Source organism: Cupressus sempervirens, chromosome 9 (assembly GCF_028749045.1).
Source record: "Cupressus sempervirens isolate cs-2001-9-10 chromosome 9, ASM2874904v1, whole genome shotgun sequence".
Taxonomy (NCBI): Eukaryota; Viridiplantae; Streptophyta; class Pinopsida; order Cupressales; family Cupressaceae; genus Cupressus; species Cupressus sempervirens.
In genome coordinates, this window is record NC_143126.1 from 14384684 (window position 1) to 14405438 (window position 20755).

A 20755-nucleotide genomic window follows, 5' to 3' on the forward strand; every position below is an offset into this window, starting at 1 on the left:
CACTTTGTGCTCCAAAATCTCTATAGAGAGAATTGTGATTCAGAAGTCAAAAGACCAAACCTTAGATTTATGCTCTTCACTCATCTACGAAGGTACACCAAAAAAATGGAAAATTCTAAATTATTTTTAGAAGTTCTAGGTGCACAAAGTTAGCCCAATTGGTACTGGGTTTTTTCCCCTATACACTCAAATTCCAAGTAAACCCTTATAACATCTTCTTGAGGATTTTGTGCTATTGAAAATGATGGTTTGTATAAAATTCTGCAATCACCATGTGTAAGATCAAGTAGGTGGATTTGTAGGTCTCATGAATATTTGAAGTGTTGAAAGTAGTGCATTTTCAAAATTTGGGATGTTGAAAGTTGAATACTTGTTCTATTTTATTGTTTATTTTTTTTTCAAAAGTGTGGAACAAAAGTAATATTGTTATTCAACATTGAATAGAAGATAAGATAAATTTATTAATGACCAACAAGAGACTACAAAGGGTCTAAGAGACTGAAAGCAAAAAACCAACAACAAGAGCAACAAATGGTGTTTGAGAAGAAATAAAAAAGGAAAACATAACAACCAAAGTAGAAATATAAGGATCCTTTTTGAGTGCGAATATGTCTAGCACCAAAGGATAGGGTCCAAGGTTGGGAAGAGCTTTGGATTGGCGTAGAGTATTGCTGGAAATGGAGTGTTGTTGTCAAAAATACTGGTTGTGAGGCCTCATACACTTGGAGTGACTAGAAGTGGGAGGGTCAAACTATCTCTTTGAGTCCTCGGCATAGGATGTCAACGAGAAAAAGGAGGTGATAAGATGATTAGCAACTTGCCTTGAAGGGAAAAGGACCTGCAAGGTGTGATCATTGAACCACATGGCCTCTCGAAGGTAAAGAGCAAGGCACTGTTGGTCCCCTAATCTCGTAGTAGATGGGACACTGGAAGATAAAGTGAAATTAGTCTGGACCTTGGCTAGGGTATAAAGGTGACATATCTAATTGACTCTATCAATTTGGTGGTTAGTCTAAATGTAGAGATGATGGGAGTCGACACATAAAGAACCCAAAGCGATGCAAAAGGCATGATGCCAACATTGAGACAAATAAGGGGGTTGTACAATGACACCGTCCTAAATGTCCAAAAAGTGCTCACATAGAAGGAGCTCTTTAGAAAAAAATACGTTTATAAAAATGAATTGAGATGGAAAGGAGCTTTTTCTAAAAATTGGGTGGGTGGTGTTTAAATGTTTTAACACTATTTTAAAACAGATCTTATAATTTTTGTGCTCTAGTTTCTCTTTAAATTTTTGAGGAAGAGGGCTCCTTAATTTCATTTATGAAAATAAACAATGAAAAAAAGGGAGGGTTAAAATAAAAATAAATTCAATCTCTTCATAAATTTATTTCCCTCTTTTATTTGTTTCTAGATTCTCTTTTTCAAATCATTAAATTTTCTTTCCAATTTTTATATAAAAAAATAAATACTAAAATAATTGTTTAAAAAGAAGTAATGTTTACTAGTCAAAAGGATATTGGTAGGATCAACAAAAGTGAGGGAAAGAAAACGACAAAAATTGGGGTGCACAATTATGTTGGATGGATAGGGGAAATGACCCAATAATGGTAATGGGCTCTAATAATTGTAAACATTTTTTGTTTGTTTTACTTTTCAATCACTAAAGAAATCTTAAAATGATAGTATATGCACTTATAGTCAATCATATAAGACATCTCTACATAAAGCCAAAAGCTTAATTTTTAGTGTTAACTTATATATAGAGATGCACACCATTGAAAATTAGGTTATTGCATATTGATAATTGATATTATTTTTTGAAGAATGCTGACATGATGAAGTTTTGGAGATTAGAAGGAACTTAGGAGTGGGACTTGAAGGACTTAAGGAGTGGGACTTTTAGTGATATAATACTATGAAGGAAATTGTCTATAGCGATGAATTTGAAGATGAACGTATCGTTGGCAATCACAACTGTTGATTTATTAAAATGTTAATGAAGACGATTTGCCAACATGATGAAGTTTTGGAGAACATCTACAAGAGAAGGCACTAAAGGAGTGGCACTGTGGTGACTATAATGAGCAAAAGGTTGTGTTTTTACCCACATTGCTATGTCAAAAACTGATGAAACAAGCAATGGCTCTGTTGAAGCCCTTAAAACCTTCACAGAAAAAGAAGCGGCTGGTAATCGCAATTTTCGTTTGTACAAGAGGAACGGCCACAGTCTGCGAGTTTGAAACGAAGGTAATCAATGCCTACGAAAATAAGTTTTATAAACAGACAAATCCATGGCATAAATTGCACAAAATTATGGATTCTTCTGGCTACTTTTCCCTCTTACAGGATTGCATTGCGAAGAATTCCTTTCCGGAGGCAAAATTAATTCATGGCCATATGCAAAAAACAGGTTTAATCTGTGATGCACATTTGCAGCATACACTGATTAATACCTACCTCAATCTCAGAAAATTAGATCACGCATTCCAAGTGTTTGACGAAATACCCAACCGATTGGTGCGCTCGTGGAACATTATGATTGCAGCGTATGCAAGGCAGGGATTCGCGGAGAAAGCATTGGCGCTCTTTCGTCTGATGCAAGATGCAAGGTTCAGTCCAGATGAGCATACATTTTCTACCATTCTTGTGGCTTGCGCAAAATTGAGGGACCTTGAGGAGGGTGCGAAGATCCATGGTGCGATAGTAGAAGGTGGTTTTTTGTCTGATGTTTTTGTGGGGAATGGTCTTATTGACATGTACGCAAAATGCGGAACTTTGGAGGCTGCACGCCATGTGTTTGACCAAATGCCTAAACGAGATGTGGTGTCCTGGACGAGCATGATTACGGGCTATACACAAAATGGGTGCGGCGAGAAAGCCCTTGAGCTTTTCCGGCAGATGAAAACGTCAGGTACGACAAAGAGCTTTTTTCGACCGTGTTCGGAAATTTGTGATTTTTTGCAGTTTCCATTAATCGGTAGAATTTTCCGAGTTAAACTGAACCTCCACTTGATTCAAAGTTAAAAGAATTGGAAGTGTTGACAAGCATCCCGATCAGATGTTATGGTGTGAATCTACATATGCAAGCCAACACAAATTGTAGTTGTATCACCAAACACCAAGTTTGGTGTTTTGGTATGGCGGTGTATGTGTAAGTAGATTTTTTTGGGTTAATAATATTTCATGTCACACTTCTCAACGTGTCACACTTCTCAACGGTGATTAGAATCGTTGCTTAAAATATGCGTACATGTTGTTTACTACAGATAAATCTATTGAAATTGGCTTATTTTTCTCAAATTTTTCTGAAAATATTGAGATATTGTCAAATGACAAATCCACTTCCTGTTTTTTTCGTTTAAGGAAAACTTGATTACCTACCAATAAAGAACTCATGGAGAGATTCTCAGTTCTGTGGTTTGTATTGCTTGTTAAAGTGCTATCTTTTTAACAATAGATTTATTCTGTGCCTTCTGCTTAAGGAAAACTTGATTACCTCCCAATAAAAAAATTCATGGAGAGATTCTCAGTTCTGTGGTTTGTATTGCTTGTTAAAGTGCTATGTTTTTAACAATAGATTTATTCTGTGCCTTCTGCTTCCGGCTTGGATGCCTTTAGTGTTGAACCTTGGCGATTCTTTGTCTTTTGATTAATTGCATGTAACACCTTAAGCCGAATTTGTAAACATTTTATAGTCTATAATTATTTCAAAATTTTCCTAGGTACGAAGCCAAATTTGAAAACCTTTACTAGCATCTTGCCAGTATGTGCCAACTTGGCAGCTCTGGAACAAGGAGTGGAGATCCATGAAGAGATAATGAAAAGTGGACTTCAATGTGACGCATTTGTGGAGAGCTCCCTTGTAGACATGTATGCAAAATGTGGGAACATAGAGAAAGCACGAGATCTATTTGACAAAATGCATAGGCAAGATACAGTCTCCTGGACGGTGATAATAGGAGGGTGTGCACAGAACAGAATGGAAGAGGATGCTCTGAAGCTTTTTCGACAGATGAAGCTTGTGGGAGTGAAGCCTATTGCAAAGACCTTCACCAACGTTCTTCCAGCGTGTGCTAGTTTGGCAGTTCTAGAATATGGTATGGCAATTCATAACGAAATAATTAGAAGTGGATTCGAGAATGATATCTTTGTTGCAAATGCTGTCATAGACATGTATGCAAAATGCGGAAACATAGGACAGGCACGTGATGTTTTTGATAAAATGCACCATAGAAATGTTTCTTCTTGGACAGCAATGATAGCAGGTTATGGAATGCATGGCTTTGGCAATGATGCTCTTCATCTCTTTGAACTGATGGAAAATTTGGGCTTGCACCCAGACAGTGTTACCTTAGTTTGTGTTTTGGCTGCGTGCTGCCATTCTGGTCTAGTAGAGGAGGGTCAGCGATACTTTGATTGCATGAGTGAAATTTATCACATAGAACCTGGAATGACACACTACAGCTGCATGGTTGATCTTCTTGGTCGTGCTGGACGAGTAGATGAAGCAAAACAGTTAATTGATACAATGCCAATAACCCCTGATGCTAATGTGTGGAAGTGTTTGCTTAGTGCATGTAGAACACATAATCATATCGAGCTAGGAGAATTTGCTGCACAACACCTTTTTGTGTTGGATCCTAATAATTCTGCACCATATGTGCTCCTTGTGAACATGTATGCCGCAGTTGGAAGGTGGAGTGACATTGCAAAGATCAGGAAAATGATGAGAGACAGAGTCGTGAAAAAGACACCTGGGTGCAGTTGGATTGAAGTAAATAAACAAGTACACACTTTTTTGGTTGGAGACAAATCACAGCCACAAACAGAGCAAATATATGCAAAACTGGAGAAATTGGCTTGTGAGATGAAATCTGCAGGATATGTTCCCAATTTATGTTTTGTGCTGAATGATGGATAGGATGAGGATAATTTATGGCCAGGGCGAGAATTTTTTGACTTGGTGAACTTGACAGGCCCCTGCCATGGTTCTTTGAATTAATGAAAAGCATTCAAGCAGTTGATGATTCCCCCCCCTGGCAACAAACTTTGTCAACAAGGCTGTTGGAAAAACATTTACCGAAAAGAATTCCACATTTCTCCACTGGTCTTCCAGTCTCTGGCTTAAGAAAACTCTAAAAGAGGGCACACCAAAATTCTGGAGGAAGTAATCGAAGTGGATTTTTTTCCGTGTCTTTAACATGAATGCTATTACAGATATATTTGAGGCAGTGAGAATGCAGACAATGTGTCTGAAAAAAATTCCAAATGAGATGTGGTGTCCCAGACAACAATGGCTACTATACCCGAAGATTTTGCAGCAAATAAAATTGGTAGGTATGAATCTAAACCTGACATGTAAGTTACTATTATCTGTTTTAACTTCTGGGATGAATCTGTTTGGAATTTGTTTTACTCATTTCTTTGGTGGACTCCATCCATTATCAAAATTCTAATAAATCTATGAAGCCCCACACTTACAAAGTTGCTCACAAGTTTTTGTACTCACTCATTTTATGGGTCGACATCCATCAATTCTTTCTCTCTCTCAGACACACACTGCACACACCCACCCACAAGTGCACACAAACATGAATCTGTGTGAAATTTTGACTACTCAATTCATTTTCTGATTAACTCCAATCATACTCTCTCTTTCACACACACACATGGATACACCCACACAGACACACAGATGCACCCATGCACCTACAAATGCATATACACAACAGCTACATATCTCTACATGTACATTTATTTATGTACGTATAAAGCTTCCATATATCTTTTACTATTAATAAGCTTAGTGTCAACTTTCAATTCCATGAAAAGGTTGCAGCTGGTACCAAGCAAGACCAGTGTTCTAAACTTATAAAAAATGGGCTCTTGGCTAAATAGCAGAAAATATGCACCAGATTTGACCATTTCTGTAATTTATTAATTAATTTAAAAGTCACAGAATCACTATTCTGTGACTTTTAAATTAATTAATAAATTACAGAAATGGTCAAATCAAGTGCATATTTTCTGCACAACATGCACACCCTATTGTGCGTGCACACATGCACCTGCACCCTCACTCGCACATGCATGCACACACAGACACACACACACACACTCACCCACATGTACACTCATGCTTGCACACACCCACACAGACACTCACACATGCTCACATGCACACATGCACACACATGCACAGAATTATTGTGAGTGTTTTTAAGGATACAAATATATACATAGTTGTATATTGCATATTAGAAATTTTTGCTATGCATTGAACTTTTAATAAATCAAATTCTGATGAGAGTTCTTTATCTCCATTTTCCTTTGTTTTATGTGGATGAATCTAACATATTTGTAAAGGAAACTTGGCAATAAAGAATATAACCGTTTCCACATAACCCATAATAGATCTAAAATAAACACGGAATTAAAATCCACATGCAAGAGAATAGACAACATACCCACAAAATTGTGACACAAGATATACCCTGGGAAACCCTCATTGAGGGAAAAACCCAGCCTCCAAAAGCATCCATCATCATATATTATTCAGCAAAAATACCATTGCCATACAACCATGAAAGCTTTCATGGCCATAGCCACAATCGAGCAAACTATGTGAATAAGCATGAATTCACACATCCCATGCCATGCTTCCAACCTTCACAAATGCTCCCTTGGCTAACCTGTCAAGCCTTGTCCTGCTTGACTCTTGCCTTTTGTCTTCTCCTTGTCACTCTTTTTTTTTCTCTCTACAACAACTACCCTTGTGCCTGCTTATATAGTAGCAAGTCTTACAAAACCACCAAGTGATATTACATAAACCATGTGCTAAAACCATGTGCTACCTAACCCGCTGACCCCACATTTAATTCTTTTTCCCAATATTAAATAATTACATAAAATATTTTTACAATGTTACAATACAACTCATCAAGAATATTCCATGGGAATCATGCAATGTGTGCAACACCCATTATCTCAACAATCTCCCACTTGTTGTATACATTGCATAGGGTCAAATCCGTAGCCACATAAATGAACAAGGGAACAATCCCTCCCAGCACATCCACCATCATGGATCAAAAAACACCAAGTGCTCCATCCTGGTACCCGCAACAAAATCAAAGTATCCAACATCTCGAACATGAATAATCTCACCTCCTATTATGCCACTCCCACTGGACATACATAGAAGCCATCCAAAGAGAAAGCCACCCAACCTGTTGCATTAGAAGATCATAAAATCTTGTACCAACTAAAATTCCAAGCACAAATAACCTGATCCAAAGGTAATCACATGTATTTGTAGTTGTCAAAATATCCATAGCTGAAATAACACCCACAACAAAGTGCCAAACCCATTCAACTATCCATACCTCAAAGGTATAACAAGTGAATCTTATATCACCGACATATCCAATCTATAACTTGCAATCACAAGCCTCAAGAGCAATACCTGCCACATATATACCAAGAAGCTCCCACTGCAAAAGATAATGTTAAATCTATAACCAATCCACTCACAACATCTCAAAGAAGTGAATCCATGTAGTATCAAGGACATCCATAATACATAATCCAATATCCTGCAAGAATAACTCTCATAACAAGTCTCCAATAGTTTCTCAAATTCTCCACAACCAACAAAGGAAAGAGATAAATAAATAACCATGTCATCTCTCACATGACAAACATGAGCACAAACCAGTGATCACAATCTCAACCAATCTCAAATCCAATGTAGGCAAAACTAAACATCCAGGAAGATAACCAAGACTGGAGAAATCATGCAAATCATAACCTGTATCATGTCCTTCTACACACACCTCTAGATGTAAACCGTGCAAGTATGATCTCCTCCATAAAACCCCAACAAGAAGCCTCAACAACACCCAAACCATACCATATAACTAATCATGGATGTAAGCCTCTCACAAGAAGATCAAACTCAATAAAACCATTCCTAAACCAAGGAATAACCATTCCTAATCCAAAGAAAATGCCCAATATAAAACCATCTCCCAAACTCAACCATCATAACAACATATGCACATGGAGATAACCAATGCTAAAACCATCTCTCAAATGAACCCTCCAGAACTAACTCATGTACCATAGCTCAAGATCCATATCCATGAAAGACAAGCATAAATATAATGCAACTGAGAGAAACAATGGGCTATACCTCTCAAGTAGCAAACCACTGAGTAGACCAAGAGTGGGGAATGAGAATGCTCATCAAGATACCCAAGTCTCCAACTAAGACTCATCTAAGAACAATCTCCTCTCAAGTCCATATCAGGTGACTGCCCCTCGGACTTCGTGCTGAAATCATCAACCGTCCCAACAAATACTTCTCTAATCCAAGAAAAATCAACGTCACCACCGTCTCTAAGTATCCATGAGCACCTGTAACCAATCAATCCATGCCAACTCCAAATGCAACATAGCAATATCATGAAGTATCCAGCTTATGATCAGTGTACTCAATACTAAGAAACTAAACCAAGATCAATGTCAAAGTTCCAACCATGGCCTCAAGAACATAAACATGACAACATGCTCTTACCATCTCAACTAAAGAGATAACATGTTCCATATGAACACACCATAACATGTCACAACTCTAAACACGTATCAAGAGTATACCATGGCATAATAATAAAATCATCCTCACACCAAGGATAACATGCCAAATAAAAGCATAAACCACACCTTTGCCAAGAACCCTGTGAGTCCTCAAGATGCAACCATCTCCACACACCATGAAGAAAACCATCTCCACATACCATGAAGATAACCAAGAACTCCATGAGTCCTCAAGATCTAATCATCTTCAAGCACCATGAAGATAACAAGTGCACCATGCAAATGTCAAAGACGCTTCTGCAGCAACAAGATCTAAGGCAAACCTCCAACATCTGCAAACACTCAATAAATATATCAATGCCAACAACTCCCACTCAACTGTGGTACCAAGTCACCTATGTCATCATAAAATCCATCTCCTATATGAAGATCCAAATCAAACTAGGAACTAATCCTGCACTGTCACCCCATCACTGTCACAAGCTCCCACTAAACCGTGTATCTAAGCTATCCATGACATCATTATGAAAAACCATCCTCTAACCATGAGAATCAACCAAGGCATCAAACTATCAAAGAACTCAAAGTGCACATCATGAGCTCCTTAAAAGAAACCGAATAACCATGATCCTCAACCAAGAAGATATACCACCATAACTATATCAGAAATCCAAGCTAATGAACATCAATGATGTACCTGTATATCCAATCATGTCATGCCAAAATCCATGACACCATGATCACATCCATGAACCGAGCATCTGGCTCTCAATATGTCCAACCTGTCAGCATAGAATAGTCAACCACAATCCTCTGCCATGACTGTCCCTGGTAACAACATCTCATCCCTTCTACATGAAGAAAAAAATTAGCAAATCATGTGACTCAGGGCATAGACAACCCAAATCCAAGCCACCAATCTGAATATGCATCAATAATGAAAGATCAATGGGCAAAGACAACCCATAACCAAACTATAAATGCAACCTGTAAGTATAGACCACTTACAACACTGCACAACTTGTAGACCCAACAAGTCATCATGCATATCCAAACTAAACACTGATAACCATATCATCATGAGACCAATCTGAAATATGAACTGAGTATACAATGACATCAAATCTTAAATCTCCAATGCCATAAACTCACAATGTTACCATAGTCAAAATATACTTATAAACTGTTCAGATCAATATATCAACAAATAAATCATGCCAAACTTGCACCAAATCTGAACCCATGTGTAGAGCTCTTCAAGAGCTTTCCGTTGACTACTCAAAGTCTAAAATTTGACTCCGTATGCCCAAGTTATGCCCTAATCCGTGCTCAAAATAAACAACATCTGACTTTAGGGCTCCTAAAACCTGACAAAATTTCAAAATCACAGAACCACACCTACACCATCTTGTAATGCTCTGAATTAGCTTTCCAACGCCTGTAAGAACTCTGAAATCTGATATTCTGAGAGAAAGTTATGGCCGTTTTACTAAGACAGTTTTTTTACCATTTTCAATACGATTTTTCATTTTTTATTTTTTTTCAGTGACAAAAATTCCGACGGGATTAAATTTGACGGCCATCATGGGCTGAAACCAAAAAACTCTTTCATTTCCTTTGAACATGGCCAAACTAGGGCATATTATATATCAAATTTTATGGAAATGTCAACTCGGATCCAATGGTGAGGTCTGTTTTTACCCAGGAGGTCATTTCTGCAAGCTACCCCCCAAAACCCTCATTTAAATGAAACATCTGAAAAAATCCTTTTTGTCCAACAATTTCACATGCCCAAATCTTTTAACATCCCATCATAACAGCAAACCCAAAACCCTCAGATCTGCAATAAATCATTCATATATCTTGTCATTTCTTTTATCCTTTCATACATTCCCATGGATTCAATCTAGGGTTACAATAATAAAACCATAGCTCTGATACCACTTGTAAAGGAAACTTGGCAATAAAGAATATAACCGTTTCCACATAACCCATAATAGATCTAAAATAAACACGGAATTAAAATCCACATGCAAGAGAATAGACAACATACCCACAAAATTGTGACACAAGATATATCCTGGGAAACCCTCATTGAGGGAAAAACCCAGCTTCCAAAAGCATCCATCATCATATATTATTCAGCAAAAATACCATTGCCATACAACCATGGAAGCCTTCATGGCCATAGCCACAATCGAGCAAACTACGTGAACAAGCATGAATCCACACATCCCATGCCATGCTTCCAACCTTCACAAATGCTCCCTTGGCTAACCTGTCAAGCCTTGTCCTGCTTGACTCTTGCCTTTTGTCTTCTCCTTGTCACTTTCTTTTTTCTTTCTACAACAACTACCCTTGTGGCTGCTTATATAGTAGCAAGTCCCACAAAACCACCAAGTGGTATTACATAAACCATGTGCTACCTAATCCACTGACCTCACATTTAATATTGGGCATTTAATTCTTTTTCCCAATATTAAATAATTACATAAAATATTTTTACAATGTTACAATACAACTCATCAAGAATATTCCATGGGAATCATGCAATGTGTGCAACACCTATTATCTCAACAATATTTGCACATATCTACAATTTACCAGCTGAATGTATTCGACTCACTGCACATTGAATTTTTCAATATAGGGTCTAATCCGCCAGATTGCTTCCAGACTTCGATCAGTGTTGGAGCTAGATGCAAGTCCATGATAAAAAAAATTGTTCTTGGTTGGGTTTGCTTGTGGTTCTAGGTATGGAGGGGTTTGTTCAACAATTGGCAATGAATGCCCTCCCAATAGCTATTCATTTGTACAAATCTCTCCGACTAACTCTACATTAAACTTTTTTACTTTACTTGAGTATCAATTTTTAAGGAATCGTGTGCATTCATGTTTAAAACCAACAATAGGACTATTATCTTGTGAATTAACTTTTGGAATGAATTTCTCCTTTGGAAGGCAAGAACAATATGATTTTTTGGTTAGTTTCGGTCTCGTTGTAAAGCGCATTCCTTTCTCAAATTTGTGATGTCTAAAAAAGAGTAATCAAAGTCTCACTAAAGTAACTACAGTCCAAATTGTAGGTCATTCAAATCACTTTTTGAGAAGATATAGCAAAGGGTTTTCGCCCTTGCCCAATTCTCTCTCAAGGCTACAAAACAATGATTTTGTTTTGAAATTGGGAGAGTTATTCAAGGGCACACTGAATTGGTTGTAGTCTAGATTTAAGGTCATATGTAGTAGTCAAGATTAGGGCTTTAACCCAATTCACTTCTAAGACTACAAAACGTCAAATGTCGTAGATATTTGTTTTAGCAATGGGTTTTATTAAGCAAGTTATAGCAAAAAAATTGAAGATTGTTTTGATTTGTTTTGAGTAAATTATGAAAATGATATTGTCACTATCATGGTTGGGGTTTCAATAAGAGGCAAGGGAAGGAAGTTGGTACCATTGGCTTTGTGATGTAAGAAAAAGAAGATGTCTTCACATGGTCTATTTTCCAAGAGCAAGGTATAACACATTATTGCAATAGTCTTATGGAGAGCTACTTAAGTGAATTGACCAAATTAAAGCCAACAAGAATAGTCAAAGATTATACTCAACAATTTTAAAGATTGTTTGGACAAGTGCAAGTTTATCTATTTGCTATGGATCCCCAATCCGACTTAGTCACATTCCAACAAATAGTTGCTCGCTTGACAAAAATGGAGACTGATAAGAAGGCCTTGCAAGACGCAACTCTTTCGTCATCTTCGCTCTCTCTTAGTCTCGGTGATAGGTTAATTAAGGTTGAAGTTGAGAATCAATCTCTCTGGGGTACTGTGCAGTCCCTACGTGAGACACTTTCAGAAACACTAACTGATTTGAAGAGTCAACTTGACTGTCATATGCAAAAGAACCTGGATGTACCTACAAAGCTAAGTACAACTAATATGGATATTGCTGAACTCAAACTTCAAATCATCAATTTGCAATTGTCTGATATCGACCAACTGAGGAAGAAACAGTCTGAACTCGATAACAAACAATCCTCCTTGAAAATCAAAACAGAACAATAGTTGAAATCATGGGCATCTATTTGTAACAACCCCATCTCCACTTCCACTTCTCTCCCTGGAGTGGAGAAGCTGGTCCAAACTAAGATAGTAGATGAAAGGGTTAGGCGTGCCCATGAGCTCAACTTGCCAGTTCGTGGTCTCCCTCTTCCTTCTTTTTCAGAGCCTCTTGTGGCGAGTTACTCTTTCCTCAAGGACCAATTGGATATCATTGACATCACACTAGACTATGCTTGGGTTGGGCATGATAGCAACCTCTTTATTCAGTTCCTCTCACTTGCTGACCGCCTTCAGGTTCTTAGGGCAAAGAGGAAGCTTTTCCCTCTCTCTGCCAAGATTTATCTTGATGAGGATTTTACTAGATCAGAAGTCATAGAACTTAAGTAGGCTCGAGTTCTTGTTCTGGCTGCTTGGCAGGAGGGTAAGTGGGCAATGATCAGAAACCTCAAGGCGGTGATTTCAGACACTTTTCCCCTAGGTTGGGAGTCGAGGTCGACCTCTAAGGATAATTGATGTGCATAGTCCGTACAACTTCATCACACACATATCCTCGCTCACTCTCTCTCTCTCTCTCTCTCTCTCTCTCTCTCTCTCTCTCTCTCTCTCTTCTTCCTTTGTAGCTTGACTTTGTTCTTGTTCTTCTGCGAATACCGTTTGGTGTTCTTTTATCAACATCGTTTGGTGTTCCATCTAGTGCTATCTTAGTGGTTGTAAGCTTCCAGTCCCATAGACCAACGTTGTGGTCTCTCGTTGGACATTAATATATTTATCTTATCTTTAAGCGAGAAACATGTTACAAAGGAAAATTTTAATGAGCTACTTGGGGGGTCTTAAGGATCACATTAAATACTAAGGAGACTGGATGCTTGGATGTCTTGATGATTGCAAGGAAGTTGGCTTGGCTTGATATGAAAAGGGCATCAAACATGTTAGGTAAAAAATGAGCTTATCATGAATTTGCAAACATCACGGTCATCACACATAATTTACGTTCATTACATGATTCATTCATAAAATGAATTTGATTTTTAAAGTTGTGTGACAAGTTCCCATTTGTTTTGACAGATAAAGATATCTTGCACAAGGTTTATGCATATTTTTGTTGAAGTCTAAAAACATTGATAGAGTTTTGAAGGTTTCTTGAAGGACTTACTCTAGGTAAGAAACTACTTAATGATATTGATACTAGGTGGATGTGGTTACATGGATTGCAAAATAGATTGTTGCAAGAGTTCTAATCATTGATGGGTGTGTTCCTTGAAATCTACTCAAGTCATGCATATGCTTTACAAATTTGTTTTAGCAGTGGGTTTTAGGCTTTAGCAAGTTATAGCAAAAAAATTGAAGATTATTTTGATTTGTTTTGAGGAAGTTAAATGAAAATGATATTGTCACTATCATGGTTGGGGCTTCAATAAAAGGCAAGGGAAGGAACTTGGTATCATACGCTTTGTGATGTAAGAAAAATATGTTTTGACATGGTCTATTTTCCAAGAGCAATTCATAACACATTATTGCAATGGTCTTATGGAGAGCTACTTTAGTGAAATGCCATTATTATGGCCAATAAGAATAGTGAAGGACTATACTCAACAATTTCAAAGACTGTCTTGAAGAGAGAAACAAGTCACAAATGAAAATTTGAATGAGCTATTTGGGGGGTCTTAAGGACCACATTAAATACAAAGGAGATTGGATGCTTCAATGTCTTGATGATTGCAAGGAAGTTGGCTTGGGTTTGATGAAAGCATTGTCATTGATGTCAAAGGTAGGTCATTGATGTCAATAAGACTATAAGGAAATTGTTGGTAAGAATGTATGAACAAGAAAGTTACACTGAATTGTCATTGAGAGTTATAAATAATCTATGAGTGATATGGCTTGATCATATTCAAGATTACCAACAAGTAATAAATTAGGTTCTTTGGAGTTCCTTACATTGCTTGGAATATATAAATGATAGGAATGCACTTGATTATAATATTAAATAGTGAGAATGAGATATATATGAAGTGATTACAATTACTCCTTGAAAATACTGATCGACTTCATATATTGTTCTTTCAAATTTGCAATTACGTAAAGAATATAAGGTGAAGCATACTCAGTAGCCATGGAAGATTACACAATCACTAGAAATAGAGATGATATTCTTTATACATAGTGAACATAAACAAAAATCAATACACAACAAATATGATTACTTTGGGTGTCAAATGAAGAAATCTAATGGAGATTGTGCTACTGTGAAGTGATTGATAAAATAAGAGGAGTATATGTCAACGACTACACCAAATAAGAAAGTTGTAAACTACTATATGGAGCGACAATCAAAGAAGTCAATGAAATATATTTGGCAAGTAGTGATAAGGGGTGAATACATGGCAGAAACTAGCGACGATGAACATAATCATTGAAGTGAATCGAAGACCAACAATGTATGAATTTTTTTTGTGATATGGACACATATTTACAGAGAGAAAATAATGTGATAGCAAAAGTTCATATTATTTCATGGATACAATAGTACAATACATCAAAGACCATAATTGAAGGTGATATGGAAGCTTAGGGTCAAAGATCAATCCGATTCAGTGAATATATTATTACACTCTAGCATTCGTACAAGGATGTTCATCCATAGGGGAACAAAAGAGAACAATGATGGATTTAGGGAAGGATCAAATTAACTCTCTTATATTAGGGTTAGAACCAAGCAATTCAAATAGAAGATTTCAAGTATTAAGGTGTAAAAATATAATTGCAACGTCTATGTAGCAAAGGCGAGGTTAGCTAAGAAATCAAGCATTAGTGTGTGATGTTTAAATTGTCGGCCACCCTTAAACATCACACACTAAGGAAGAAATTAAGCTTGGAAAAATAAGTCAACTTTGACTATTTAACACATTTAGCTTAAGAATCAAGCTTCAGTGTGTGATATTTAAGCTGTCTGACATGGTAGTTTGTCTTATTTATCAAGAAGCAATTAAAGATAAGATAATAAGACAAGATAATTTTATTAATGTCCAACAAAAGACCACAACTTGGTTCTATGGGACTGGAAACTTACAACCAAGAAGATAGCTGACAAACGGAGCACCAAACGGTGTCCACAAAAGAACAAGTACAAAAAGTGAAGAAGAAAGCAGGAGACATCACGGAAAAGATTAGGTATCCGTCTTCAAAGGGAAAAAGTCCAACAATGACTGATATGGCTGGCGGCTACCAGAGGTCTTGTGGTTTGACTAAGTGCTACGAGAGGAGTGTCGCTGGCAAAGAGGTCCACTGCGGGGTCTCACAGATCTGGAATGGCTCGTATTAGGGAAGCTGTACGGTTGCTTCACACCCCAAGCTAGAGTTAAGGGCGAGAAGAAGGTTGTAATAAGTTGTGCCTGGGTTTGACTCATGGGAAATGATAGCTGTAAAGTATTGTTGCGAAGCTGTAAGGACTCGTGGAGACAGAGCACAATGCAACACTGATCTGTGTATCTGAAAAAATTCGAGAGGGATCTGCAATCTCTAAACAAACAATAAAATCTCCCCCTAATCTCGTAGTATATGTGGCATCTAAAAATGAAATGGATCTGATATTCTGCCTTTGCTAAGGTACAAATTCTACACACTCGATCCTCTCTAGCAATATGGTGATCAACTTGGATCCAAAATCAGTGCGAGCCCACCCTGAAGGAACCAGGGGAGATACATAGGGCTTGTGTCCAATATTTGTGTAAGTAGTCAGGGTGTACAATGATCCCATCTCGAATATCTAAGAAGTGCTCGACATAGAATGCCATCCTCAGATGTAGTCCCCCTGGAGGATCAATCCAGGTCCGTATAATATACTGCCTGTAGATGTCAAGTCTAACATGCCCGTTCAACTCCTGCTGAGAGGGGAGGAGATGAGCAGGAGTGTCCAACGAGAACTGGTAGGGAGGGAGATGGTCGATATTGTTCCCAATTGATCTCACCAGGATAGTAGCTCGAGCATGTCAACATCAGGCTCTAGTGGCTAGATCAGAGTCTACAACAGCAACTAAAGAGCAATAGACTAAGTAAGGGTATCTATGTTGGCCTACAGCGGAGTCTGCAAAGCCACAAAGATGGTGGAGAAACCAGATTAGGTAAAAAATGACTGCAAGCCTGAATGGGTGAGCTCCAAACTCAGCTAAAATAACACTGTGGGGGGTAGATCTATGACATTTGATAATTTGATGGAGGAGCAGAGTTTGGGTGCACTCAATCATGACCCAATTTGAGTCCAAAAGGGAAGGACCCCATACCACCGAACCATATAGCACTGTGGGTCTTACTAAGGAATCCAGGAGGGATAGCTTAGACAATGTGTCCTGAAAGTGGTGTTTGAAGCACCGTCTCTCGATCATGGCAAGGGAACCCAACCCTTTATTGATCTGAGTCTGAATGGCTGATCTCAAGCTTAAACGAGATCCAAAAAACTTAATCCCAAGGTATGTGTAAGATGATGTAATCTCAACTTCTTGACCCTGTAAGTGAAAATGAAGATGTGAGGTCTTCAAACTGTTGAAAACCATAACTCGAGTCTTCTCTAGGTTCACAACCAGCTGTCTCATGTCAAAAAAAGAAGCAAGTCTATCCAGAATCCTCTAGAGACCCTCAGGAAAAGAAGTAAGGAGAACCACATCGTTAGCAAAGAGAAGGATGGAGATCAATACCTAGTATAAATGACAACCATCACCCGAAAGTGAGGAGTTACTGAGAAAGGCCTCGAGCTCATCAATGTAAATCCTGAACAAGGTGGGCGAGAGAGGGCAACCTTGCTTCACCCCAATGGTGCTCTGGATAGGGTCCGAGAGGCCCTCGGTGGTCTTGAGTCTATCAACCACTCTCTCATATAACCTCATGATAGTCGTCAATAAGATCTCAAAACTACCAATATCTCTAAGTCTCTGAAAAAGGGTTGCTTTGGGGATGGAATCAAAAGCATTACGAAAATCCACAAGACAATAGTAGACTTTCTTCGAGTGGTGCCGAGCATCCTTGATAATAGCATGTAGTGTCAAGATATGATCCATGGTCTGGTAGTTTGCCCTGAATCCTGCTTGGCCCTTAGCCCTACAATTTCTCCTATCAAGCTCACTGGATAAAATAATATTCAATGTTGTGGCATAAAGTTTGGCAAATGTATGCCCAATCATGATGGTCCTATAGTTTAAAGAGAAATCAACACCAAAAAAAGCTTATGAGAGTACCATTGGGAGTCTTCAACCCAGTCACAGGTTTACCACAATATATTTGCCTTGTCATCATTTATATGGAGTAAGTGACAAAAACATAATAATATCATTAAAAATGATGAGAATATAAAATGATGTTTATAACGAAGATTAATATCTCAATATTAAAGAAAGGTCAGACATCGATGAATGCATATAAGAAGCTATCAGAAACTGAAATGTCTCAGCCATTTAACCATGTCAGCGATGCTGGGCAAGGAGTTTATAAACAGAGTGGAAGCCGTATTTGCACGTCATCCATGTAGTCAAAGTAATGATGAGGACATGTCAAATTCATTACAATATTAATTGGTAATGAACTACCCAAACAAAATGATACATTGTCTACTCAGTAATTTGCAAACTCTTGGTTAAATTTGTTTTAAAGAGACGTGGCTCTTTGAAAGGTCACATTATAAGATATATAAAGGGATTGAAATATGTCTGAAGAAAGTGTGAAAAAATATTGAAAAAGTGTGTAATAGAAATGAAGAGAAAAGGAAGTAATTGGAAATTTGTCTGAAAGAGAGTGTGATTATTTATGAATAAATAATAGGAAGTGAAGGCAAAGTATACAGATCAGAACCGTCGAGCAAAGCAAATAAGAAAAATATATTAAAGGGTGAAGATATATAGAGAAGGAATGAATATATATTTGTAGATTGATTATTTGATACATATATCAAAGTGAGAATGTGATAAGCAAAGTAAAAAGCTGACTTCAGGTAGAAAAAAAGTATAAGTGCTGCAACTAAAGAAATCTAGAGAGATACAAGAAGAGTAATTGTGAAATAAAAATATCCATCATCACTTGAATAAGCAAAAAAGATAAAGGTGGAAAATAAGTTTGTGTGCAGTGGGTTGGTGCTCACGAAGACAACAATGGGGGTTGGTGCTTCCAGTAGGTCAAAACTTGCGAAGTGTGGGAGTTGGAGCTTCTAGTGAGTCAGTGCTCATAAATAGATGGGTTGGAGCCTCTAGTGGGTTGCAACCTAGAAAACATTGTAAAACAAGAAGTTTATATAAAAATAATTATTTGTCGTGGTTTTTTCCCGCATCGAGTTTCCACGTAAATCTTCGATCATTATCTTAATTTGAATAACTATTGTTTATTTCAGTTTTTGAAGTTATTGTTTGGATAAAAGTTTTAATTGGCAAAGTTTTTATTATATTGATTCACCCCCCTTTTAGTATAATCGTGTGCTCTTCAGCGTTGATATGAAAAGGGCATCAAACATATTAGGTAAAATTGAGCTTATTGCAAGTTTGCAAACACCATGTTCATCACACATAATTGATGTTCATTAAATGAATTTGATTTTTAAAATTGTGTGACAAGTTCCATTTTTCTTGACAAATAAAGATCTCTTGTACAAGGTTTATGCATATTTTTGAAGGTTTCTTGGAGGAATGACTTTAGGTAACAAACTACTTAATGATATTGATATTAGGTGGATGTGGTTACATGGACTACAAAATAGATTGTTGCAAGAGCACCAGTCATTGATGGGTGTGTTCCTCGAAATCTACTCAAGTCATGCATATATGTTAGCATTTCACTATGAATGTTAAGGTACAAGACAAGACAACTAACATTGTAATTTATTCATAGGCATTAAAAATGACATGTCTTAATCTAGATGATCTCTATGTTAATAAAACTTAGAAATTTGTGGATCCGCAATGTACAAGTTGGAAAGTGATGGTGAATATTGAACCCTTGAATAACTTCTAGAGTTTAAAGATGTAGTTGATTTATGCACTTTAATATGTGGATACATGGTATAATTGTAGAAAGTTGGACTCAACCGTAAGGTTAGACAAAAAAGTGTTAGATAGGAGGATTTTAATAATTAATTGTGTGGCTTCTCTATAGTCTACATTGTAGAAAATCATGAGAAGCATTTCTTAGAGGTTATATATCTTACATTCCTTATAACATGAACTTATAAAAGCAGTTTGTATCTTACTTGAATGTTGGAACACCAAAAACATGAATACTTGTCAAATTGTTGGGAAATAAATAGGCTCAACACCCAAGATTGTGAAAATTAATCTGTTTCCAATAAACTAATCAAAGGATGAGATACAAGGCTTGGACAACTACAATATGAAAATCTGTAACTTATATGCAAATTAAAAAATTATGTTGTCTTAATGTGGAAAACCATGGTTAATTTTTTTTTCTTTCTCAATGATGCAAATCTTATGTGAACTCGTTACAACAATAGACAATGAATAACATCATCATAATGTGGTAGGAAAGAGGTAGCAACATAAGAACACCAAATAACACAAGATTTACATGGATAAACCTTTGCTAGAGTAAAGTTTGCCAAGAAGAGAGGTTAGGTATGCATTATCAACAAAACAAATCTAATTAAATTATGTTGACTTCTATTCTCCTCTTTGCCACCAACATGGCAACCCCTGTGCACTTGCGAATGTTAAGGAAATTCGGATCAAAGATAGAGTTTTAATAACTTGAAATTACTTGACTCTTTACTGTTTATATAGTTTTGTAACTATATTATACTCACTGCTATATATATATATCATTGTATATTAAAGAATGAAAAACCTTTATACTTATATCGTAGAGATAATAGTACTGATATTTACTTATGTTATGGCAGTAGGTATATTGGAAGAATATGATAGAAGTTCTAGTAGTAATATGTATTTGTGATTGATATGTTTTTGATTAAGTAAAATAGGTTTTGAAGGGTGCTTGAAACCTTTTACACCACAATTTTTTTCCAATGGAGCCCAAACAAAAAATACAACAAACTAGAGGAGAAATAAGTCATCGACCAAAACAAGTGACCAGGGTGGCCTTATAG

General features: G+C 37.0%; 1 protein-coding gene across 4 annotated transcripts; it reads left to right on the top strand.

Annotated features, from left to right (window-relative positions):
* Positions 1–1801: 1801 nt before the first annotated feature.
* LOC149537407 (pentatricopeptide repeat-containing protein At2g13600-like) lies at positions 1802–19787 on the top strand. 4 transcript variants are annotated; one of them, XM_089802902.1, is made up of 3 exons: positions 1843–2250; positions 2350–2914; positions 3726–5498. In XM_089802902.1, the coding sequence occupies exons 1-3, from the start codon at positions 2131–2133 to the stop codon at positions 4922–4924; spliced, it is 1884 nt and encodes a 627-aa protein (XP_089659028.1). In that variant the 5' UTR covers positions 1843–2130; the 3' UTR covers positions 4925–5498. The 4 variants fall into 4 exon arrangements, 2 of the variants coding, with proteins under 2 accessions (XP_089659027.1, XP_089659028.1); XR_016356570.1 differs by adding an exon at positions 19364–19787 and having other exon boundaries at positions 1844–2914; positions 3726–5340; XR_016356571.1 differs by adding an exon at positions 19364–19787 and having other exon boundaries at positions 1844–2914; positions 3726–5336.
* The last annotated feature ends 968 nt before the right edge of the window (positions 19788–20755 follow it).